Below are 20,998 nucleotides of genomic sequence, written 5' to 3'. Positions count from 1 at the left end.
GCCCTCCCGCGGCCCCACGAGCACTCGGGTCCCCGCCGCCGCCACGCGCCACACCCGCGCCTCCTATGCGCGCCGCCACTCACTTGAACCCGGCCGCCATCGTCGCGCCCGCGCGCTGCGCCTGCGCAGCCCGCCGCGCCTGCGCCCTTCCCTCTGTAGGCGTATCCGGCGCAGGCGACTGGGAGGAGTCCCGGGTGGAGAAGCTGCTCCTTCCGTGAGGGCTGCTGTGCTCCTGGGCACCGGGCGTGAACAGCAGCTCCGGGGAGCCCGGGCGTCCCACGAGCGCCTGCTTAGGACCAGGCCTGATGGGGAGGCGGGGTCGGTACGGTCACAACCGCCGTTGACGCCATCCCCGGGGTCCCACGTCGGGCCTGTGCGCACGTGCACACACACACACACACACACACACACGCGAGAAATTAACCGGGGAAACTCTAAACAGTCCGGGGCGTTAGGCACCCTTAGATGACTGCGCTGCAGGGCACGGGTGTGAGGCTGGCAGCGCCGTCAGTTCGCACAAGACCAGTGCATTGCACTCCGGGACCGGCCTGTAATCCTCGGTGGAGCCGCGCGAGGGCGCTGCGGGTGTCGCCGGGTTCCTGCAGTGGCGGGACGCGGCCGTGTGGTGGCGCTGCGGGCGGCGGCCTTGGGCCAGCAAGGCCTCTCCTGTGGGGCGGGGCTGGACGGGGCGCGGCGTCGCTCGGCGCTTCCGCAATTGTGGAGCTGCGGGATGTCTGCGCTGCTGCTGCAGCTGGCGGGGCTCGGCGTGGCGCTTGCGGCCGCCGTGCTCATTTTGGTGAGACCGTGGTGGAGTTCCGGGCTCCGGGCTTCCCCTCCGCACTTCCCACTCGTTTTCGGGTCTCTTGCATCCAGATCCCCTGAAATCCTTGACCCATTTTTGCCCCTTTGGACCTTGTCTAAGTGACCCGTCTCCACCCAGCTTCTCCTGGTCCCTGCTCCCGGACCCCCGCCTATCCAGCCTATCATCCCTCAGCCTTCATCTTGAGCCTCCAGACGCTGCAGTTCGGAGCTTTCTGGTGTGCCATGTGCTGCAGCCAGGAAGAGAGCAGTGGACCCCGCAGACTAGGGTCGGTGGGTGAGCGAGAAACAGGCCCAGACCTCGTCTTGTTTTCGGCTAGGGGTCGTTTTGTCCCAGAATCAAGTACCTTAGCATTTTCTTAGCCATTCTTCTAGAAACGATGCAGACCCTTGCCGGTATGTAAGTAGGAAAGGGCAGATTCGCCAACAACTCTGCCACAGTTTCCAGAGACTGCCACTCATTCAGTAAACGGAGATTTTGGAAAGCTCCCTTGGTATTGAGACCAGGTGGCTAGACAGTTGGCCAGGAAGGCCTCTGTCGCCTTGCCATGCACGCACATTCATAGTCTAGAAATGGTGTGGCCTGGTGACTTTGTCGCTGTGTGTCTGGGTGAGCCAGGAGCCCTTTCTTGCTAAAACGCCTTCTTTAAAGACTTGGAACAAACCTGGGTTTTGTCGGCACAGTTCTGAGTTGAGGCTACCTTGCCTTGTGTCAGTGTCACTGATCTAGATGAGTGTGTGCACGGTGAGGTTGTGTGCACTATTAGATGCGCCTGGCTTGAAGTAGTAGAGGGGCCCTTTACTGTACAGCGTCGTGCTGCGTGTTGGGCTTGGGGTGCAGGACGCTGGATCTTCAAACTCATCCTCCATCTATCTGCCCGCAGTCATTCCTTCTCTCCACCGTCTCCCAGTTTTTAAAAACGATTTAAGAACAAATCCAAATAACATTTCAGCTCTAAATCATCTGCATTTATTTCTGTCTGGATCCCTTTTAAAAACCATGGCTGCAGTCAGGTAATTTGAACTGTCTTTTAAAACCTAACTAGTCTTTCTGTGGTTCCCAATAGCCTGTCCATTCCAGTTCTCTGAGTTTGCCAGTGTGGGTTTAACAGGCTACCTCCCCAAGCACCTTTAATTTTGTCTGCCCTCCAAATTTCCTGTGGGATTTGAGGATTTAATTAAATGCACGTGTGAGTCTATTTTTCCAGACGGGTCCGTGGGGGTTTTGTTTGTTTTTATGAAAAGTCTTCAGGTTCCCAGTCACCTGAAACACTTTTTGCATCTGGAGGCTTAAGTCTTTAAGACGCTGAGATCTTTCTCTGGTGTCTTAAAACGATGGCCAGCTTTTATTCTTGTATTTTTACAGACTCCGGTGTTTGTGCATGTTTCTAGCTACTGCAGGGATTACTCTTGATGCTGCCGTCCTTCTTCCAGGCCTGAGAAGCAAGCACTTCAAGTGGCCCACCTGCCCCTTTCCCTGAAGCCCTCCTGAGTACAAATCGAATTTGCTTTTTGTCTGCTTTGCTGTGTTAACATAAACCTTCCCACCCCAGATCTGGGTTAATCGTTTTCTTAGGAGCATTGATTGCTTTCTTGAAAACCTCACAGCCTAGACAACAGAGTGGACAGCCAGACTCCTTTCATTTTTTAAAGGATTGTATTTTTTATGTTTTTGTAAGTGTGCATGTGTGTGTGTACATGCATATGAATGCAGAATCCGGAGACATTGGGTCCCTGGAGCTGTACTTACAATTAGTTGTGAGTCACCACATGGGTGCTAGGAACTGAACTGGGTCCTCTGCAGGCGCAGCCAGTGCTCTTAACTGTTTGAGCCCCAGGAGCCTGCAAGTCTTATGTGTTACTCCAAAAGATGCTGTTCTCAGTTGGAATTTAGAATAAATATCAGAATGCATTCTTAAGCACTATAGTCCCTGCTGTGGGGCCCAATAGGCTGACTCAGTTTGGTCCTTCCGTGGTCAGCTGCCGGATGGATTTGTCTGCCACATACATGCTCCAGGCAGGATATGGTACCCACCGTGCTGTCCATTTGTAAGAGTGGGCTGGACTTCCTGTATTGACTTTTGGATCTGGCGTAGAAGAGGCCCTGGGGGATGAGAGGTGGATCAAGGCCTCCTAAAACATTTAGCACATTACTAATGGGGTCAAGGACAGTTGTCAGTTCATAAGGGGCTAATTAAGGCCTGGCTGCCATGTAACAGCATAATCATCTCCAGAGTCAAACCTGAGACTACATATTCTCCCAAACAGCAACAAACGTAAATAAATAAATAAACAAATAAATAAATGTAAGTAATAAATTTTTTTTTTTTTTTTTTTTTTTTTTTTTTTTTTTTTTTTTTTGGTTTTTCGAGACAGGGTTTCTCTGTGGTTTTGGAGCCTGTCCTGGAACTTGCTCTTGTAGACCAGGCTGGCCTCAAACTCCCAGAGATCCGCCTGCCTCTGCCTCCCGAGTGCTGGGATTAAAGGCGTGCGCCACCACCGCCCGGCAAGTAATAAAAATTTTAAATTGTGCGAATAGTGATGTTTTAGCAAAGCAAACACTAAAAGAGATCAATGTAACCCACTTTTCACATCTCCCTATAGGTATCTGTCATTGCATTTATAACGGCTACAACAATGCCACCACATCACCAACATGAAGAAGAGAAATTCTTCCTTAATGCCAAAGGCCAGAAGGAAACTTTACCCAGCATCTGGGACTCACCTACCAAACAGCTGTCTGTTGTTGTGCCTTCCTACAACGAAGAGAAACGGTGTAAGTTCTACTTGAGTTCATTCCCTGATGGGTCCTTTGGGGAGAAAAGAAATCCTGCAGTGTTTGCGTCAGAGAGGAGAGCACGGTTGGCAGCTGTGACTGGGAAGAGGGGAAGTGAGGTGGCAGGACTGAAGCCCTCTAGAGAAGTCCTGTGGTGAGAACAAGGAACATTCTGGGTGAGGATAGACTGAGTGACATCCCTGAGGGTTTTGGTAGATGACAGGCATGACTTCCCTATGTGAATAAAGTATGCTGGGTTTGCTAACTCATTTTCAAAAGCAATGTAAAAAATATTTTTTCCCTTTAGTGCCCGTGATGATGGATGAAGCCCTGAACTACCTAGAAAAGAGACAGGTATCACTTCTCTTTCGATGTCACGTCTCCGGTTAGAACTGAAGCAGGTGCACTGTGGGAGGCAGGCCCAGCGTGCAGCATGCTACCTCAAGGAGACAAACCAGGGAGCTGCCATTTCTCCGATGTCCACTCCCCCTCCTAATTGTCTCTTGCTCGGTGGGTGATGTAGATTATGTACCAGTGAATGTGGCCAGGCTCACGTCTGTGACGTCCGTGCGTGTGCAGTACTCACGTACAGAGATCCATTGGGGCCCTTATAACACAGTCTGTAGAAGTTTGCTTCTCAAATGAGTGCATATTGATTATGTGATATGAGATTACAGCCTTAAATTTTTAAATGATAACTAACCACACAAAATTACAATATTGTAGTACAAACTTTCCTCAGAAACAGTCGCCAATACTGGGCTTCCTAACATCTCAATATGTTTGCAGAATGCAGATGCTCAAATATCTTAGGCAGGCATGCTGCAGGGTCTGTATCCCCCACCCTAAAAGATATCTTTTTTAAATGCTTGCACATTTTATATTCAGAAGCACAGCTGTTGCTTAGATGACAACTTCGTTAGGACTGGGAAGGCATCTTAGTGTGTAAAGGCTCTTGCTGTGCCAGCCTGATGACCTGTGTTCAGTTCCTGAGAAGCCACAGTGGGAGGAGAGGACCCACTGCAAGTTGTCCTCTGACCTCCATGCATGTGCATGCCCACGTGCGTGAGTGTGCACGCATACAACATCCAAAATAAATTTGAAAGAAAAAACGTTTTTAAATTGCAGTTTACAGGCTGCCAAGGTGGCTCATAAGGTAAAGACCCCGCAGCCAAGTCTGACCATCTGAGTTTGCTACCTGTGTCTCACATGGTAGAAGAGAGTGAACCCATATAAGTTGTCCTCTGACCTCTGTATATGCACCAGGGTCATCCCCCCCACACGTATGCATACACACACAAATGTGAAAACATTTAAAATACTGTTATAACTTTATTAATCTCTATCATAGTTTTGCCAAAGTATGATTTGTTATTTTTGCTTTGTGCAGAAGCAGGACCCTATGTTCACTTATGAGGTGATAGTAGTTGATGATGGCAGTCAAGACCAGACATCACAGGTAAGTGTGTGTGCTTTAGAATGGCTGGTCAGTGGGAAACTTGGAGCTGTTTAGGACATGCGGCCTATTTCAGCTTGCTGGGGAACCCAGAGCTGTGCTCGTTACTTCCTGTCCCATGTTCACCTAAGGGTTCATCACTGCAGGGAAGTCACAGAGGCAGGAGCTGGAGACAGCTGGTCACATGACATCCATCCACAGTCGGGGGCAGAGAGAAGCAAGTGCACCCACACTGCCTGCTTGCTTGCTAACTTTGTTCAGTCACACGGTGTTTGGTGCCACAGTGGGCTGCACGTACCACTCTCAGTTAACACTCAAGACAATCCCCCACGGAAATGCCAAGGAAGTATGAGCTGCAGTGATGGTGTCTGTGTGACTTGTGGGATCTGAGTTATTGCTCCTCTTTGTGTTTTATTAATTATGTGTACCCTGACTGACAGGTGGAAGTGTTTCTGTTTGTGGGGCACAATGTGGGATTTCAGTACTTGCATTTGACATGTTCTGATCACATCAGGGTAACTCACATCCTGACGTCACTTCTCCAAGCTAACTGTATTCTGACTTCTATATCATCAACAGGTCGCTTTAAAATACTGCCAGAAATACGGAAGTGACAAAGTGCGAGTGATAACGCTGGTTCAGAACCGTGGGAAAGGTGGTGCTGTGCGGATGGTAATAATTCACCTATGGAGAACCTCCTTTTCAGCATATGATACCACGTATCAAATAGCAGCAGTTGAAGTGAAGATATCAAGAACTTTAATAATTATATTGATTTGATGAAGTCTGGCTTTCATATGCTGTCTGTAATGTACTAGGTGATACAGAAAACGTTCATGTTTGTGTAGAGTGTCCTGTAGTCTTTGCAGAGGCCAGAGTGTCCCTGCTCACACAAGGACAGCACACACTTGTGTGTTGCACTTTCCCTTGTGAAGGCACAGCAGAGCCTGGTAGCATGAAGTCAGGTGACTCCTGGGTCAGCTGATGTGGAGCGCTGTGCAGCAGGAGAGACAGTCATCCACACAGTGGAGTGAAGAGCAGAGGCTCCTGTGAGGAGATTCAAGGCCCAAGCCAGAGCAGGGTGTTTCTTGTTAAGGCCTATTGGGTAGAAAACAATTTAAACTGGGGCTGGAGAGATGGCTCAGAGGTTAAGAGCATTGCCTGCTCTTCCTAAAGGTCCTGAGTTCAATTCCCAGCAACCACATGGTGGCTCACAACCATCTGTAATGAGGTCTGGTGCTCTCTTCTGGCCTGCAGGCATGCACACAGACAGAATATTTTATACATAATAAATATTAAAAAAAAAAAAAAAGAAAACAATTTAAACTGTAGAAAGGACCAGAACCCAGTACATGTGAAAGCAAACCCAGATAACACTCTGAGGAGACTAGTGGTTTATATTTTCCCCAAAAAGAAGCCTTGGGCAAGCAGGCCAGACTCTCATAGCTCCCGGTTGTCAGCAGAGGCCCTGGCTCTCACCTTTCCCTTCCTTCTCCTCATGAACACAAAATGACTCGTAGGGCATTCTGTCTCCTGGACATTGATTCATTTCATTCATTTACTTGTTTGTTTATTTATTTATTTGGTTATTTAAAATAAACATTAAACTTAGGGAAATGGCTCAGCAGTTAAGAGCACTGACTGTTGTTGCAGAAGACTCGGGTTTGGTCCCAGGTCCTCACACAGTGGTTTACAGACACCTGTGACTCTAATTCCTGGGATCCAGTATCCCCTTCTGGCCTCTGCACGTACTGTCTGTGTACTGCACATATACAGTGCCTGCAGGAAAAGCACTCACACACATAAAGATCAGTAGCACGTGTTGAGGACAATAATGTTTCATTAGACGCTTTCATACATGGAGATTATGTAAATTAATCACAGTCACCCCACAATGTCCCCTCTTGGCCTCCTCACAGTCTTTAGACTTAACCCAGAGTCAGACTTGAGAAAAGTCATCCGTCCCCCTCCAGTGTCGCTTTGTCTAGGGTTAGATTATTCACATAGTGGTGCTGACAAGAGAAGGGGGGGTACACGGCAGATGCCCACAGTCAGTGGAGGTGAGTCTGAGGGAGATGGCGGCATGCTGAGGAGGGGCCAGCCCTAGCACAGGGACAGTGATGAGAGTTCTGTCCGCATCAGCATGAGTGCCGACCAAGTGCTGCATCACTCCGGCACACCGCAGAAATTAATTTCCTTGTAGATATATGCACGGCTAGTCACGGTTTGTACCAATGGACAACCTGATTTACCAAGTGTCAGTTGCCCCAACAAACAGTAAAAAGTTAATGACACCACCTTTGCCCTGTTCAGCCACTAATTTAAAATACTTATGGCACCATAATAAAGGAAAGTCACTTTCACCGTGCCCTTCTCAAGAATATGAGGCTTCAGACTGGAAATCCTCCTGCTTCCTCCTCCTGAGTGGGGATCACAGATGCACTCAGAGCATGTGTGTTATTTCTGTTTGGGGACAGTCCTTTACTTGTACACGAGTTGCCTCAAGTCATGTGACACTGACCCCCTAACATGGCACATAGATGTAGGAGGTGTGTCCTGCTTTCTGTGCCAGTGCTGAGGACTCCTTCCCTCCTCCAAGTTGACTGCGTTTAGACTGACGGTTCCAGGGGAGGAGTGGGAAACGTTTGCAACAGTGAATGGGCAGGAGATACATGTGGGCCATTCTGGCTGCATAGCTATGAACTTTAACCTCCTTCTGCCGTATTATACCTAATACTCCGCTCAGAATGAGCTGAGATGCCATGGAGTTTGAACTTAGTTCTAAGCAACTTTCTTTCTCCTGGAATTTGTGAATTCAGGGTGTGTTCAGTTCTCGAGGAGAGAAGATCCTCATGGCGGATGCTGATGGAGCCACAAAATTTCCAGATGTTGAAAAACTAGAAAAGGGGCTGAGTGATCTCCGGCCGTGGCCTGTGAGTATAAGAATTCACCGCACAGGAAGGTCAGACACACAGGGCTGAAAAGCGAAGTCAGAATTTACCTAAAGTTCAACTTTCTTTTTGTTTAGAGACAGGTTCTCACTATGTAGACCAGGCTAGCCTTGAACTCACAGAGATCCACCTCTATCTGCCTCCCAAGTGCTGGGATTAAAGGTGTGCGCCAGCACATCACACAGAATCCTAATCAGTATGACTAGCTGTCTCCAGGCTGTGCATATGCTTCACCCCTCAATAGACTTTACAAATATTAGTGTTTTTTCAAAGTGTTCCTAAAGGTGAGACATTTGCATTGAAGATGAGTGCATTCATATGTGATTCTTAAATATTAAAGAAAATCATGGTGTTGCTTTTACCTCAGGATCAAATGGCCATCGCCTGTGGGTCTCGAGCTCATTTGGAGAAAGAATCAATTGCTCAGGTGAGACTTTCCCAAGCTGCCACAGATAGTAGCTTGTTAACCTTTAACCCCATTTTACACACAAGCACATCTGATAAGAGATGTGTTCCTGTGTTTTCTCTCAAAAATTCGTTTCCCTTCAACCTCACTGGAATTCATGCAAGATTAGCATAAGTACACAGGATGGGCGAGGCTCTACCTCAGGATATAAGCACTCTTAGGATTGTGTCTAAGATACAGAAGGCATCATTCAGACAAGGCAGACTTTTCTAAACAAAAGTTTCTTTTTTAAATTGTGTATGAGTGTATGTGTGTGAAGGTATACAGAATATTCTAAAGTATGAAAAATCATACAAACTCTGAAATTTTCCTAGCTCCAAGTAATTTCTATTTCAAGTATGTTTTGAGTTTTGTTCAGAGTTTAAATATTTCTTGTTTCATGTCAGTAAAGAAATCATTTAACTGACGATTGTCAGACTCATGCCGGTTCCTTTTACATGTCACCAGAGACCGCAGGTGGAGGCTGCTCTTTTGTAGATCACACCTAAAAAGCTAGAGCAACTCAAAGGCTAAGAATTTCAATGAGAAGGGGTGTGTGTGTGTGTGTGTGTGTGTGTGTGTGTGTGTGTTAGAAGTCACAGTCAGGGTTTTTAAAAATGGAGATCCTGGGTGTCAAGTCCAGTAGCCGTCGTGTTTGCGGGGGTTCATCCACCATGAGTAAAGAGCCAGTGCCAGTGTGTGGTCCATTACCTGGGGAGGGACTTATAGCACGTAAGAGGCCAATCTATCACTCTGAGTCAGCCTCAGGATGAGACCCTGGCCTGCCTTTTCAGCAGGTCAAGGTTACTTTTGTGCACATTAATTCTGGAACTATTAAAATAAAATTAAATATCTCCCCTCCATGATTCTGTAATTTGGTAGGAGGAGAGTTTAAACTCTATCAAGACACAGGCAGCAGGGTTGCAGATGTTTACCGGCAAGGCAGCAGAATTCTCTGGGAAGCAGAGAGACAGCTCCAGAAGCTGGAAGGAGACTCAAACATGAGTTTCCCTTGACCCTCGTTTTTTCCAGAAATAAACTTTTATAAGATACTTACATTTTTATTTTATGTATATGACCATTCTGCCTGTGTGTTGTGTGTCTGTGTACTGCATGCATGCCTGGCTCTGACAAAGGAGGGCACTGGATTCCTAAAGCTGGAGTTACAGATGTCTGTGAGCCACAGTGTGGTGCTGGGAACCCAACCCAAGACTGCTACAAAAACAGCCAGTGCTCTTAACCACTGAGCCATCTCTCCGGCTCCAAAATAATCGATTTTTAATATCTATTTTATATTTTATGTCCCATGCAGTTCTCATTAGTGTTTGAAAATGTTAATCTGTTAAGCATGGAGAATATCACTATCCTAGACATTTATTACAGAAAGCTGAGAGAGAGGCAAGTTGAACTTGATTGACATCTTTATACTTGGGAGAAAGAAAGGAAAAAGTATGTGTCCAGGAGGGGTAGCACCTTGCTGAGGTAGTGAGGTCCTGAGTTCAGCAAAGGAGATGTGACTGTGTCTCAGGAGGACACTGATTCCAGCCAGCAGACTGACTGCAGACTATCATGAGTGTGTGGAGTTTGCTTTGTGTGGCCTGAGCATGATGCTGAGAACACAGCAGAATTATCTCCGCGAACACAGCAAAAGTTGCTTTGCAGATGAAAACAGGTTGACATTAATTTAAAGAAATCTGAGTAAATTTTCCCTTTTAAAACTACGAAGCTTGGGGCTAGAGTTGGCTCAGTGGTTACGAGCACTGGATTCAGCTCCCAGCTCCCACCTGGTGGCTGACAACCATCTACAGCTCCTGTTTCAGGAGATCCAGCACATTTTTCTGGAACTGTATGTGTGTGTGTGGTACAGACGTACTTGCAGACAAAGCACTTATACACATAAAATTAAAGTAAATCTTTTTTATTTTTAATATGAAGCACTATAGGCCAGGTCTAATCAGTTTGGTGAAGGAACTAAAGAGTGAGAAATGAAGAATCGGGAGTCACTGGAATCATCAAGGAGGAGAGAGACAACCTCTGCATGTTGCTGGGCGTGTGTTTTGGGTTAACACTTTGTTTCCTGCAGTACTAGGCTCAAAGCCAGGGCCTTGTGTGCTCTAGGCCAGTGCTTCACCACTGAGTTGTATCTTCAGACCTTTGGTTTTAATTTTAAGGATGTAAATTCTCTTGACTTAGAACTTCCATCCGTGAAGCCTGGCACAGTGGGGCCCCCAGCACTCTGGAGGCTGATTAGGACTCTCCCAGGTCTACATATTTATTGTGACTTATTTTGTATCCATTTCTTCACCTCTCAACCTAGTGGTTGATTCAGGGCTTCTGGTCCTTTATGCTTATCCACTCTCTGGCAAGGAGAGGCCGCCTGCTGCATTGCTGCTCGTGACTGCCACCTAGTGGGACTGCTGTCCAGATCATTAGCTACTCCTGCCTTAGGAAAAGCGGTTTCCAGGAGGCATCTAGTTGAGGAGTGACATCATGGCCTTCTATTTCTCCTCCTACACCACATAACATAATCCATGGGGACCAGTCCGAGCACAGTGGAAAAAAATCATCAAAGAATTAAGACGCCAAATAGCAGGCTAAGTGGCTTACAAACAGTATCTGGATGCTGCTTTTCTGCGTTTTACTGCGTCCTCAGTATCATTCCATCTGTTGTTGCTCCTCCAGAAGGCAGGCATAGCTCAGATAGAATGCTTTAGGTTTTTTGTGGGTGCCTTTGGAGTTTATCATTTAGAAGCACTCGGGAGTGGAATCCTTTGGCATTTGTTTGATGTCTTTAGTTTTTTAAAGAAATTACCACTAAGCTTTATATTTTTCCTGTCTTCCTGCACTTTATAGACCTTGGAGATACTGTTATTAATTCTGAGACAGTATCTTTCCTAATACTAAATATCTATTTCAGAAATTAGACTCTGTTTCTTTCTCCCCCACCCCCTTTTTCCCTCTGTGTAACAGCCCTAGCTGTCCTGGAACTCGCTCTGTAGACCAAGCTGGCCTCAAACTCAAAGAGATCCTCCTGCTTCTGCCTCCTGGGTGCTGGGATTAAAGGCGTGTGCCACCACTGCCCAGCTTAAACTCTATTTCTTTGTTAACTTCATCTACTGAAGTCTGTCTCATATTTTAGGTGTCTTCTAATTTTTAAGTTAAGTTTCAAAAATTAAAGCAAGATTTTCTTTGTGGTTTATCTAGATTATTTTGCTTTTTTCCTTATTTTTTATTTTATATGTATGTATGTTTTGTTTACGTGTATATGAGCCATACATGTGAAGTAACTTTGGAGACCAGAAGAGGGCATCAGAGGCCCTGGTCTTCCACAAGAGCAGCCAGTGCTCTTGCCTGCTGAGTCATCTCTCTGGCCCTATTACGCTTTCACGTGTGTTAGAAATCAGATAAATTAGGCTGGCCGTCAGTGGCACACACTTTTAATCCCACACTCAGGAGGCAGAGGCAGGTCGATCTCAGAGTTTGAAGCCAGCTTGGACTACGGAGAGAGTTCCAGGACAGCAGAGCTACATAGAGAAAGGCTGTCTCAAAAAACAAAACTTTTCTTGTGAATACCTCACCTTCTGCTTTTTAATAAACAGCTACATTCTAAAATATGACAAAGCTCTGTTACCACCAAGCAAAACATGGGAATGTTTTTTCCATGCTCACGCAAATCACATTGAAAACTGTTCAAGCAGAAGTTTGCTTGTGTGATGATTTCCACCTTGAATTTTCATTTTCCTATCTTTCGGTTTCTGTTTGTCACTTTCCTTAGTATAATTGCCCTTTGAGGACATTAGTCAGTCTTCCAGTATTTATTGGGAGTATTTTATGTGGAAGACACTAAGCAGGCAGATGTGAGCTTCCCAAAGTGTGTTAAGATGAGATTTCCCCACCCCCACCTGCTCAGAGAGGTAAGAGCCACTGCATCAGAACATGATTGGTGACCGAGGAGGAGGAGGACTTTACAGTTTTTATAGGCGGGGGCTTTGATATCCCTTCCTGCCCAGTCACAGTGGGGCTGTGCTCGAGAGGAAAGCTGTCAGCCTTCCGTATGAAACCGTTACTGAGTTCCTGTTACTCTCCGGCCAAGCACATGGCTCACAGCTTTGACATAATTCTATTTTACTCTCCTGCTAACTCTGTAAAGTGGACGCCATTCCGCTGTAATTTACTCGAGACCAGCTTGCTCTCAGCCTCGGAAGCAGGGCTCAGCTCTGCTCAGAGGACACCTTTCTTTTGTATTTGTTCTTAGACTGATGGTTAAGAACAAAAGCAGATAGGTCAATGCAGAGCTGGCCCCTCGGGTCCTGAACTGCTCCTACCCAGGCCCCAGGAAACAGTAACTTCTCCCATGATGCTCTGCTCTTGAAGCAGCACTCTGCTCACAATGCCTCCAACCCTTGCTGTCCAGACTGGAGGCCCCCCTACCCTCACCCCCAGTGCCCATATTTGGTTTTCTTTGTCTCCCAGAATTGAAAAATGATTTCTCTTTTGCCCTTGTTTTAGCGCTCTTACTTCCGTACTCTGCTTATGTATGGATTCCATTTCCTGGTGTGGTTCCTTTGTGTCAAAGGAATCAGGGACACGCAGTGTGGGTTCAAATTACTGACCCGAGAAGCAGCAGCCCGGACCTTCTCATCTCTGCACATCGAACGATGGTAGGTTTTTGACTGGAATGTCTCATGCTTGCCTTCCTATCTGGCATCCAAAACATCCAGATGGAACCAGATTGACGTGTGTGTTATATGTTTACCTAACACCAGCAGTGTCAGCCATGTGGCTAGAATCCACCCTTAAGCCTCTCTCTGCCCCTCGTGCTCCTTTCCAGTTGACAGGTCTCTCTCCTCAGCCTGGCTCTTTGCTGAGCTCTCTCCTGCTATCTTCAAACCTAGCCTTTTCCATTTCTTTTCTCTCGTGTGTTCATCCTTTCCTTGTCTCATCTGCCTTCAAACCCCATCCATTGACCCTGACTGTGCAGCCCTGTTTCCTCCGTCCACAGCCTTTTATTGAAAGAGTGCCCTATGTTTGCTGCCTTCATCTCCCCCATCTTGTCCCTCCTACCTTACATACTTGTCATTCTTGTCTCCTGAACTAGCCCTGACATTGATTCAGCCCCTGCAGGTGTCCAGCTGTGGCCACAGCCTGTTAGCTTCTCTCTACCTCCACCACCTCGCAGCCCAAGGGATCTTTGTAGTCCCGCTCACATCTCTGCTCTGAATCCTGCAGTGGCTTCCCGTGACATTTGGAGAAATTGCAAAGCTGCCCCACCTGTGTCCTGTCTGTCCCAGCCATCACACCTGTTCTCACTCCCCAGGGTCATTGCTTCAGTCTGATCTCTCTGCTCCAAGTACAGGCTCTTGAGGGGCTGCGAATGTCACTTAGTTGTAAGAGTGCTTGCATGCATGAGGTCCTGGGCTCCATCTCCATCTCCAGCGAGGAAGAAAGTTCTAGAAGGGAAGGAATCCTTCCTGACTCCTCTGCCTGGGGATACTGCTGAAAGCATCCTTGCTGAGCGTTAATTGCAGGTTCTCTGTAACGTGTTCCTGATGGGTAGCCATGATTATCTAAGATATGCCCGTGTTCGATGTCTCTGCCACATTTGTGGATCTGTTTCTGAAGATCGGTCATCCTCCCTAGAAGTAGGTTTCAGATAAACTCCCCAAAATTCTCTTAAACTGGAGTCAAAATTTAAATTATTGTGTGTATGTGTGTGTGTTTAAAGTCTTTAATTCCTCCATTAAAATGGGTGGATTGTAAAGTAGGTGGTCTTCGGGTCCAGGTGTCTGTGTTTGCTCCGTGGTCAGCATCCCGTGCTAATCATTCTCGGTTCTCAGAGGCTTACCCAGCATTCCCAGCCCCTGCCCTGACTGCAGTTTTGCTTTCTTGATGAAAATAGTGCGTCTGAAGATGTGCTTCTGTGTCAAAGGAAGGACCCAAGCTAGACATGGCTGCAATCATGCATTGGGACCGAGTAACTCTGGGTGTGCCTGTCACTACAGCCTTCCAGACTAGGGAGGCTTCAGTAGCTGCCAGGACCCACTCTGTCAAAGACAGCACAGGGAAGGGACAGCCAGGGCTGAGAGGAGAACATGGAGAAGCGGCTCCAAGTGACCAGAGTGGCCCTTTCAGGAGCCTGGCAGTTCTGTATGCTAGCTGGGGAAGGCCGAGAGAGAAAGCGTCCTTCTTGCAAACTCCTAGCGTTAAAGTGTGTCTGCTGAGCACACAAGGCAGACTTCATCTGAGGGTTTCTGAGCTGTGGCCGAGGTTCAGCATTTCCCATTTAAATGTTACATATCTTGTTCTCCTTGAAGCTTTCGATCTACTCGGTGTCCACTTATTTGACCCTCTGTGGGCCTGGCCTTCAGTTTTACGTAGAAGTTTCACATCTGCCCTGCTAGACATCTGATTGATGCCCCCACTTGTCCTTTCTAAAATAAACAATATATTTTCTGTTTCAGGGCATTTGATGTAGAACTGCTATACATAGCACAATTTCTTAAAATTCCAATAGCGGAAGTCGCCGTCAACTGGACTGAAATTGAGGGTGAGTGGACTGTTTCTTTACAGCTGGTCCTTAGCTGGGCAGTGCCGTTGTCTGAGAGAGTCTGCTGGCACCCATCGACCCCTGTCCTTCACCAGGGCCTCCCACCTCTCCACAGAGCTCTCTGTGTTCCATCAAATGTCTTTCTGCTGTTTTTCCAGACTCTTTTGAGTCTTTGGTGGGCTTCCTCCTGGCCCAGGTCCCCAGTAGACGAGGTCCTGGTGCTCAGGTGTTACTAGCTGGGCACTACAAACCCCTGTGCAGTGCTAAGGAGAGACCATAAGTGCCATAGCCATTCAGAACCCGTGTCCTTGTTTTAAATGTGGTTTCGTTGCATTGCCTAGGCTTATCGTGAACTCACAGACTCAGGCTGTCCTCATCCCAGCCTCCACAGGGTTAGATGTAGCTACACATAATCCCCATTGTAAAGGCCTCTTAAATTCAACCTCGTGAAATCTTTATAAACGTGTGTCAGGCTCCTTCCCAACAGGCTGTGTGCAGGGTGAGCTCTCACTGTCTCCTGCATTTACCTGGGGACAAACCCAAACTCTTCACTGCATGGGGCAGTGGTGTGACCAGCTGAAGTCCTCTGCAGTCTCCGCTCCTGTGCACTTGGCCTCCAACCCCCCTCTGGGAGTCCTGATGCAGAAGCATGTGTCATGCCTGAGTTCGTGTGTCTCTAGCTTCTACAAACTACAGTGTGTTTATAGAAACTTAGAAAAATTCACACCATTATTCTAGAGTCAAAGAGGACAACCTTGTGGGCAGTTTGAAGGCTGGGGGTTAAAATCATTTTCAGGTGCGCGCTGTTGGCTCATCTGCATCTCAGAGGTAGTTGTGGTGTTAGAGCTCTTCCTGGTTTGTCCCCAGTTAACAATAGAGAATGTCTCCAGAATGTTAGTGGCCATGTTTCCAGAAGAAAGCTGTTGGTGCTCAGGGTGGAAGGAGGGTCTGCTTTGGGGGTGGAGCTTATTAGAAGTGATGAGCACTGAGCCTTCCTCCTGGTAGATGCTCACTGACTGGCAGGTACCACAGCAGTGTCCTTAGGGACCAGACCTCCAGTTAGACTGCTACTCCCTTGTAGCCGGAGGCAGAGCGGTAGGCAGCTGCCGTCTGGACACAGGCGTCATTGTCGCTGTTGAGTCTAGGCATTGCTGGTGTGGGGGTGCACACCTGTGGTCCAGGCCTCAGGTGGATGAGGCAAGGATAGGTCACAGGTTCAGAGCCAGGTTGGATTACTACTGAGTCCAAGACTTGCCTTAGCTGAGCTTCTCTCCGGGGGGGGGGGGGGGGGGGGAGTCTCATTTGTAGGGCTTGTGTGTGTGTGTTTATAGCGTTCTGTGAAATTATTACTTTTCATGAGCTACCACCCAGTCCCTAGTACTCTCTCCATGCACAAACCCTTCTCTTGGCGTCTGAAACATTCACACTTGAGAGTCACCCGAGTTTCCCTGCACTTAAAGACGTAGCTTTGTTTTGGGAGGAGAGTCACTTCAGCTTTATAACTTAAAAAAGGATTTAAATAAAATTAAGATGCTAGGTGCTCTCAAAGGTCACTAACATCCCCCCTCCGTGTGTGCGCGTGCGTGTGTGTGTGTGTGCGCATGGTTGTGTGTGTACACACGTGCCAAGGGATTCACACATGTAAAAAACGGTTCTCCACCTCCCAGCCCCAGCCACTTTTAGGATACAACTTTGAACTGCTGCACGTTTCTTGCAGTTTAATTGATTCTTAATTGCAGGTTCTAAGTTGGTTCCGTTTTGGAGCTGGCTCCAAATGGGCAGAGATTTGCTCTTCATCCGACTGCGGTATCTGCTGGGCGCCTGGAAGCTCGAGCGAACGAGGAAGATGAGTTAGTTTGCTGCTGGGACTGGACTGCACTTTTACCTACGGTGTCATGCAATTTCACTTGAAATCAGGATTTTTCAATGAAGCTGTGATGGACCCATCCTCACTATCTGCAAACCATGAGATGTCTTTGGGGACAAATAAATTTTTACGTATTTGTGTCATAAGTTAGATTTTCTTTTATTTCGTAGTCTTTATTTTGATTCCTGTCATTAAAGTTCTGAGATGGACACTTTAAAACGGAAGACAAGAAATGTCTTCAAGGTGCCTGTCCAGTTTTTACAATCACTATTAAAACATACTCTGTAACAGTCACTTAACGATGAAGTTGGCTATAAGTTCAAATACAGGATTACCTGTGTCTCAGTGGCTTTATTTAATACTAGGAATACTAGGAAATGGCCACAATCATGTGAATAAGTCTCTGTGTTGAAAGTAGCTACTTCCTTGTTCCATTTGTTTCTCTAACTTTGCCTGTATTGTGCTGTGCCGTCTCTCACCCCCATAACCTTCCCCTCTGGGATTTGTGTGGAAATTCTGTTTGCTTTTCATCCTTCATTTTTTATTGCTGGCTTCAAACATTCTTGGGCAATCCAGGCAAAACTAAACTGTATCTCAACCCCTGGAAGTCTTTTATCAAAAATGTTTTAAAATAATGATAAATATATTTACTTAATTCCAGAATTAAGATACTGAAGAGGCCAATGCAATTTTTTAAAAAAAGGAATCTCCAACAACAACAACAAAAAAAACAAAACAAAATTAAATCATTTCTGACATCATAGAGAAACTAAGCATAATAAAAGTTGTGATAGTTTCTATTTGAAATACATGTAGAACACACATGTATTTGTGGTTTGGGCTCCAGCATCTGACTGACTGACTGAAAGAATGGAACATTTAGGAAGTGGCACTTAGAACAAGTTAGGGTACTGGGGGTGTACCCTTAAAGAGGATAATGAGAGCTGTGTGTGTGTGTGTGTGTGTGTTGTGTAGCTCCATATTTACCTCTATAAATACAGAAACATCCAAGCTAAAAATGTAGAATATAATCAGAGGCACTATGAGAAAATGGCAAGTTGATACCCAGAACCTGCTAACCTAACAGGCTGGAATAACCCTGTCTCAAGCAAGGTGGAAAGGTGAAGGCACCTGAGATTGTCTGTGTGAGCCTACCCTACCCTACAAAGATGAAGAACAAGAAGTTTTATTCTGTACGTAGCTTTCTCTGGCATTGCCCTGGAAGGGGTGTCTGGTCACAGCCGCAGTTGGGTTCACACTTGGCACCCTCAGCCTTCTCTCTGGCCGTTGGGTCTGGGGCTCGTTGTATATGATGTGGAGGCTTTGAGAGCTCACATCCAGCACATCCAGCAGTCAGAGAAAAACTCTCCAGTGGGTTCAATGAATGAAACTCAGGCATCAATTCTGTACAGCAAGGACTTTTCCTGGCTGAGCCATCTTTCAAAAAGTTCTAGATGTTATCTTTTGTAAACATACCCCAGTTCTCACAGGACAGCAGCCTGAGGCTGCCCCCTCCCTGTAGAAGGGACATGAGTGTACGATCTCCTCATGTCGCACGTGAGCGAGTGAGGACACATGTGCCTCCCCTGCCTGATACGGGAACATCTGGTGTCTTCATGTTTTGTCCACACGCTACAGTTCCCCGTGAACTCCAGAAGGACCATGAGAGGCAGAGGCTTGTGCCTTGGCTCTCTATTCAGGCTGACAGGAGTTTGATTGTGTGTCAGTCACTTTGTGTCCCCGGATCTTCAGCTGTAAGACAGAAATGATAATCTCACCATGTGAGATATGAGCGGGGATGTAGAGGTGCCTGCGCAGCACTCACCAAGTTCTGTGTCAGGGAACTGTCATGGTGAGCCCTCATCGACCCTTATTGCTGAATCAAGACCATCTGCCTTTCTTCGGCTCAGTCCCTTCCTGTTTATCAGCAGTGACCTCTCATGCCGCATTCTTTTTCTTACAAATGCAGCCAGTTTAACAGTTAAGGTTTCTATGCTCAAAACCCCAGTAGGTTCTGCACACAGTAGGCATCCTGGGCTGTCTTTGTGACCTCTATCACCACGTCTGGAAGCTGACATTTGTCACCAGACCAGCCCCTATGGGGCAGTACAAAGACACAGGGTGGAGACAGTAGTCTGGGATATAGGTGTTCATGCCCACTTCTCAAGGTGGCTGGAGTTTCCATCCCTGTCACAGGCGCCTCCCCAGGTCCTGGCCCGACTGTGACACCTGTGCTTGTGTGCTGATGTTGAATGATAGGCACTTCTATCAGATGGTACCCTTTGTGTCCACATAGTCTCTGTACCAGGTGCTCAGGGAAGTAAGGAGTGGGCCAGTAATCAGTAAGCTCCCCCTGCTCCATGGCGCCTGCCTCAGTTCCTGCTTCCAGGTTTCTTCCCTGAATGCCTTTCGTGATGACCTGTAACCTGTGAGATGAAATAAACCCTTTCATCCCCAGTTTGGTTTGTGTCTGTGCTTTATCTTCACAGCAGAGAAGTACCTAACACAGGAGACTGAAACTTTTGGGAAATGGGATATAGCCGTCAGATGGACCATAGAAAGCTGGGCATTCCAGGCCATTCGTCTTCCTGCCAAGGCAGTGAAACCAGTCGCCTCTGGCTTCAGCCTCAACACCCCAAGCTGCTTCCAGCACAGTGCTTTTCTGCTACCACAGACTGTCCCTTCTCAGACCAGGAGGGGAAAGAAATCTTTCCTCCCTGATGTCACTGCTCTTAAGTTTTCGGTCACCATGCATAAAAGTCATGCAGAGAAGTGGGAGGGGTGGGCAGGGCACAGTGACACAGCTGTGAGCAGAACCACTCCAAAGCTGGGCCAGATGCAAGGTGTGAAGATATATAGAGCCGAGACTGGGCCTCTGCAGATGACCATGCTGACTGTAAGCCAGCTTTCTGTCACTATGACAACTGGAGCAGTGCTAAGGCTTACTTGGGCTGGTGGTTTCTGAGGGGTTGGCCCTGCTTGTTTGGTTCTGTGGTCAGAGCATGTGACAAAAGAAGGCTGCCCGCTTCACGACCATCTGAAAGGGAGCCAGGGCACCTATATCCTCTTCGGTTTTACGTTGCCAATAACCCCTGTAACTGCCACTCTGCTTCCCAACAGTGCCACACGCTGGAGGCCCGGCCTTTCATATATAACCTGGGGGCTGTTTCAGGGCCCAGCTTGCAGGCAGAGGAGCGGACAGCCCAGGGAGCTCAGTCTGCCCAATAGGTATACTCTTCCAGAAAAGGGAGATTTTAGCTGTGGTTTTTAGATCCCTAATCAAAATCGTAAGGGAATTACCACCAAATCTCAACTGCTGACATTCTGGTCTCATGTATGTTTCCATACCAGAATGCTTTGGTGGAAGAGAATTATGTTTCTATTAAAATGATCCAAAAAATGTCAGAGGAAGATGGATCAGAGATGAGAGTTCTCATAACTAGGCAGTTCAAAGAATCAGCCAACATGAGTGTTCTTCCCCAGCTGGTATTCGCTCTTTCTTTCTTTTTTTTTTTTTAAGATTTATTTATTTATTATGTATACAACATTCTGCCTCGATGTATGCCCGGGCGCCAGATGGTTGTGAGCCACCATGTGGTTGCTGGGAATTGAACTCAGGACCTCTGGAAGAGCAGCCAGCACTCTTAACCTCTGAGCCATCTCTCCAGCCCCTCGCTCTTTCTTGAACCTCACCAGGTTTTTCTGTTTTGTTTCCCTAACTTTTTAAAGAGTAATGTCCAGGGGACTGGAGAGATGGCTCAGTGGTTAAGTTCTTCCAAAGCTCCTGAGTTCAATTCCCAGCAACCATCTGTAATGAGATCTGGTGCCCTCTTCTGGCCTGCAGGCATACATTCAGACAGAATACTGTATACATAATAAATAAAACCTTTTTTTTTTTTAAAAAAAAAAAAAAAAAAAGAGTAGCCGGGTGTGGTGGCGCACGCCTTTAATCCCAGCACTCGGGAGGCAGAGGCAGGCGAATCTCTGTGAGTTCGAGACCAGCCTGGTCTACAAGAACTAGTTCCAGGACAGGCTGCAAAACCACAGAGAAACCCTGTCTCGAAAAAACAAAAGAACAAAAAAACAAAAAAAAAAAAAAAAAACGAGTAATGTCCAGAAAAGGCAGAGTACATATAT

At 47.0% G+C, this 20,998-nt stretch overlaps 1 protein-coding gene across 3 annotated transcripts; it reads left to right on the top strand.

Annotated features, from left to right (window-relative positions):
- Positions 1 to 571: 571 nt before the first annotated feature.
- Alg5 (ALG5 dolichyl-phosphate beta-glucosyltransferase) lies at positions 572 to 18,889 on the top strand. Of its 3 annotated transcripts, none has more exons than XM_057757143.1 (10): positions 572 to 796; positions 3,424 to 3,595; positions 3,903 to 3,949; positions 4,986 to 5,054; positions 5,631 to 5,723; positions 7,871 to 7,984; positions 8,370 to 8,429; positions 12,957 to 13,108; positions 14,909 to 14,994; positions 16,734 to 18,889. In XM_057757143.1, exons 1-10 carry the CDS (start codon positions 731 to 733, stop codon positions 16,847 to 16,849), a joined length of 975 nt encoding a protein of 324 aa, XP_057613126.1. In that variant the 5' UTR covers positions 572 to 730; the 3' UTR covers positions 16,850 to 18,889. The 3 variants fall into 3 exon arrangements, with proteins under 3 accessions (XP_057613126.1, XP_057613123.1, XP_057613124.1); XM_057757140.1 differs by lacking the exon at positions 572 to 796 and adding an exon at positions 807 to 1,833; XM_057757141.1 differs by lacking the exon at positions 572 to 796 and adding an exon at positions 2,295 to 2,311.
- The last annotated feature ends 2,109 nt before the right edge of the window (positions 18,890 to 20,998 follow it).

The sequence above is a fragment of the Chionomys nivalis genome, chromosome 24 (genome assembly GCF_950005125.1).
Source record: "Chionomys nivalis chromosome 24, mChiNiv1.1, whole genome shotgun sequence".
Classification (NCBI taxonomy): domain Eukaryota; kingdom Metazoa; phylum Chordata; class Mammalia; order Rodentia; family Cricetidae; genus Chionomys; species Chionomys nivalis.
The sequence above is the reverse complement of the archived record's forward strand: the minus strand, read 5'-3'. Positions and strand labels throughout refer to the sequence as shown.

Bases quoted from the DNA above. Each gene is read 5' to 3' on its own strand.
- Alg5 (XM_057757143.1), top strand. From the start codon at position 731: ATGTCTGCGCTGCTGCTGCAGCTGGCGGGGCTCGGCGTGGCGCTTGCG. The intron at 3,950-4,985 runs GTATCACTTCTC...TGCTTTGTGCAG, and splicing joins ACTACCTAGAAAAGAGACAG to AAGCAGGACCCTATGTTCAC. The intron at 5,055-5,630 runs GTAAGTGTGTGT...TATCATCAACAG, and splicing joins GTCAAGACCAGACATCACAG to GTCGCTTTAAAATACTGCCA.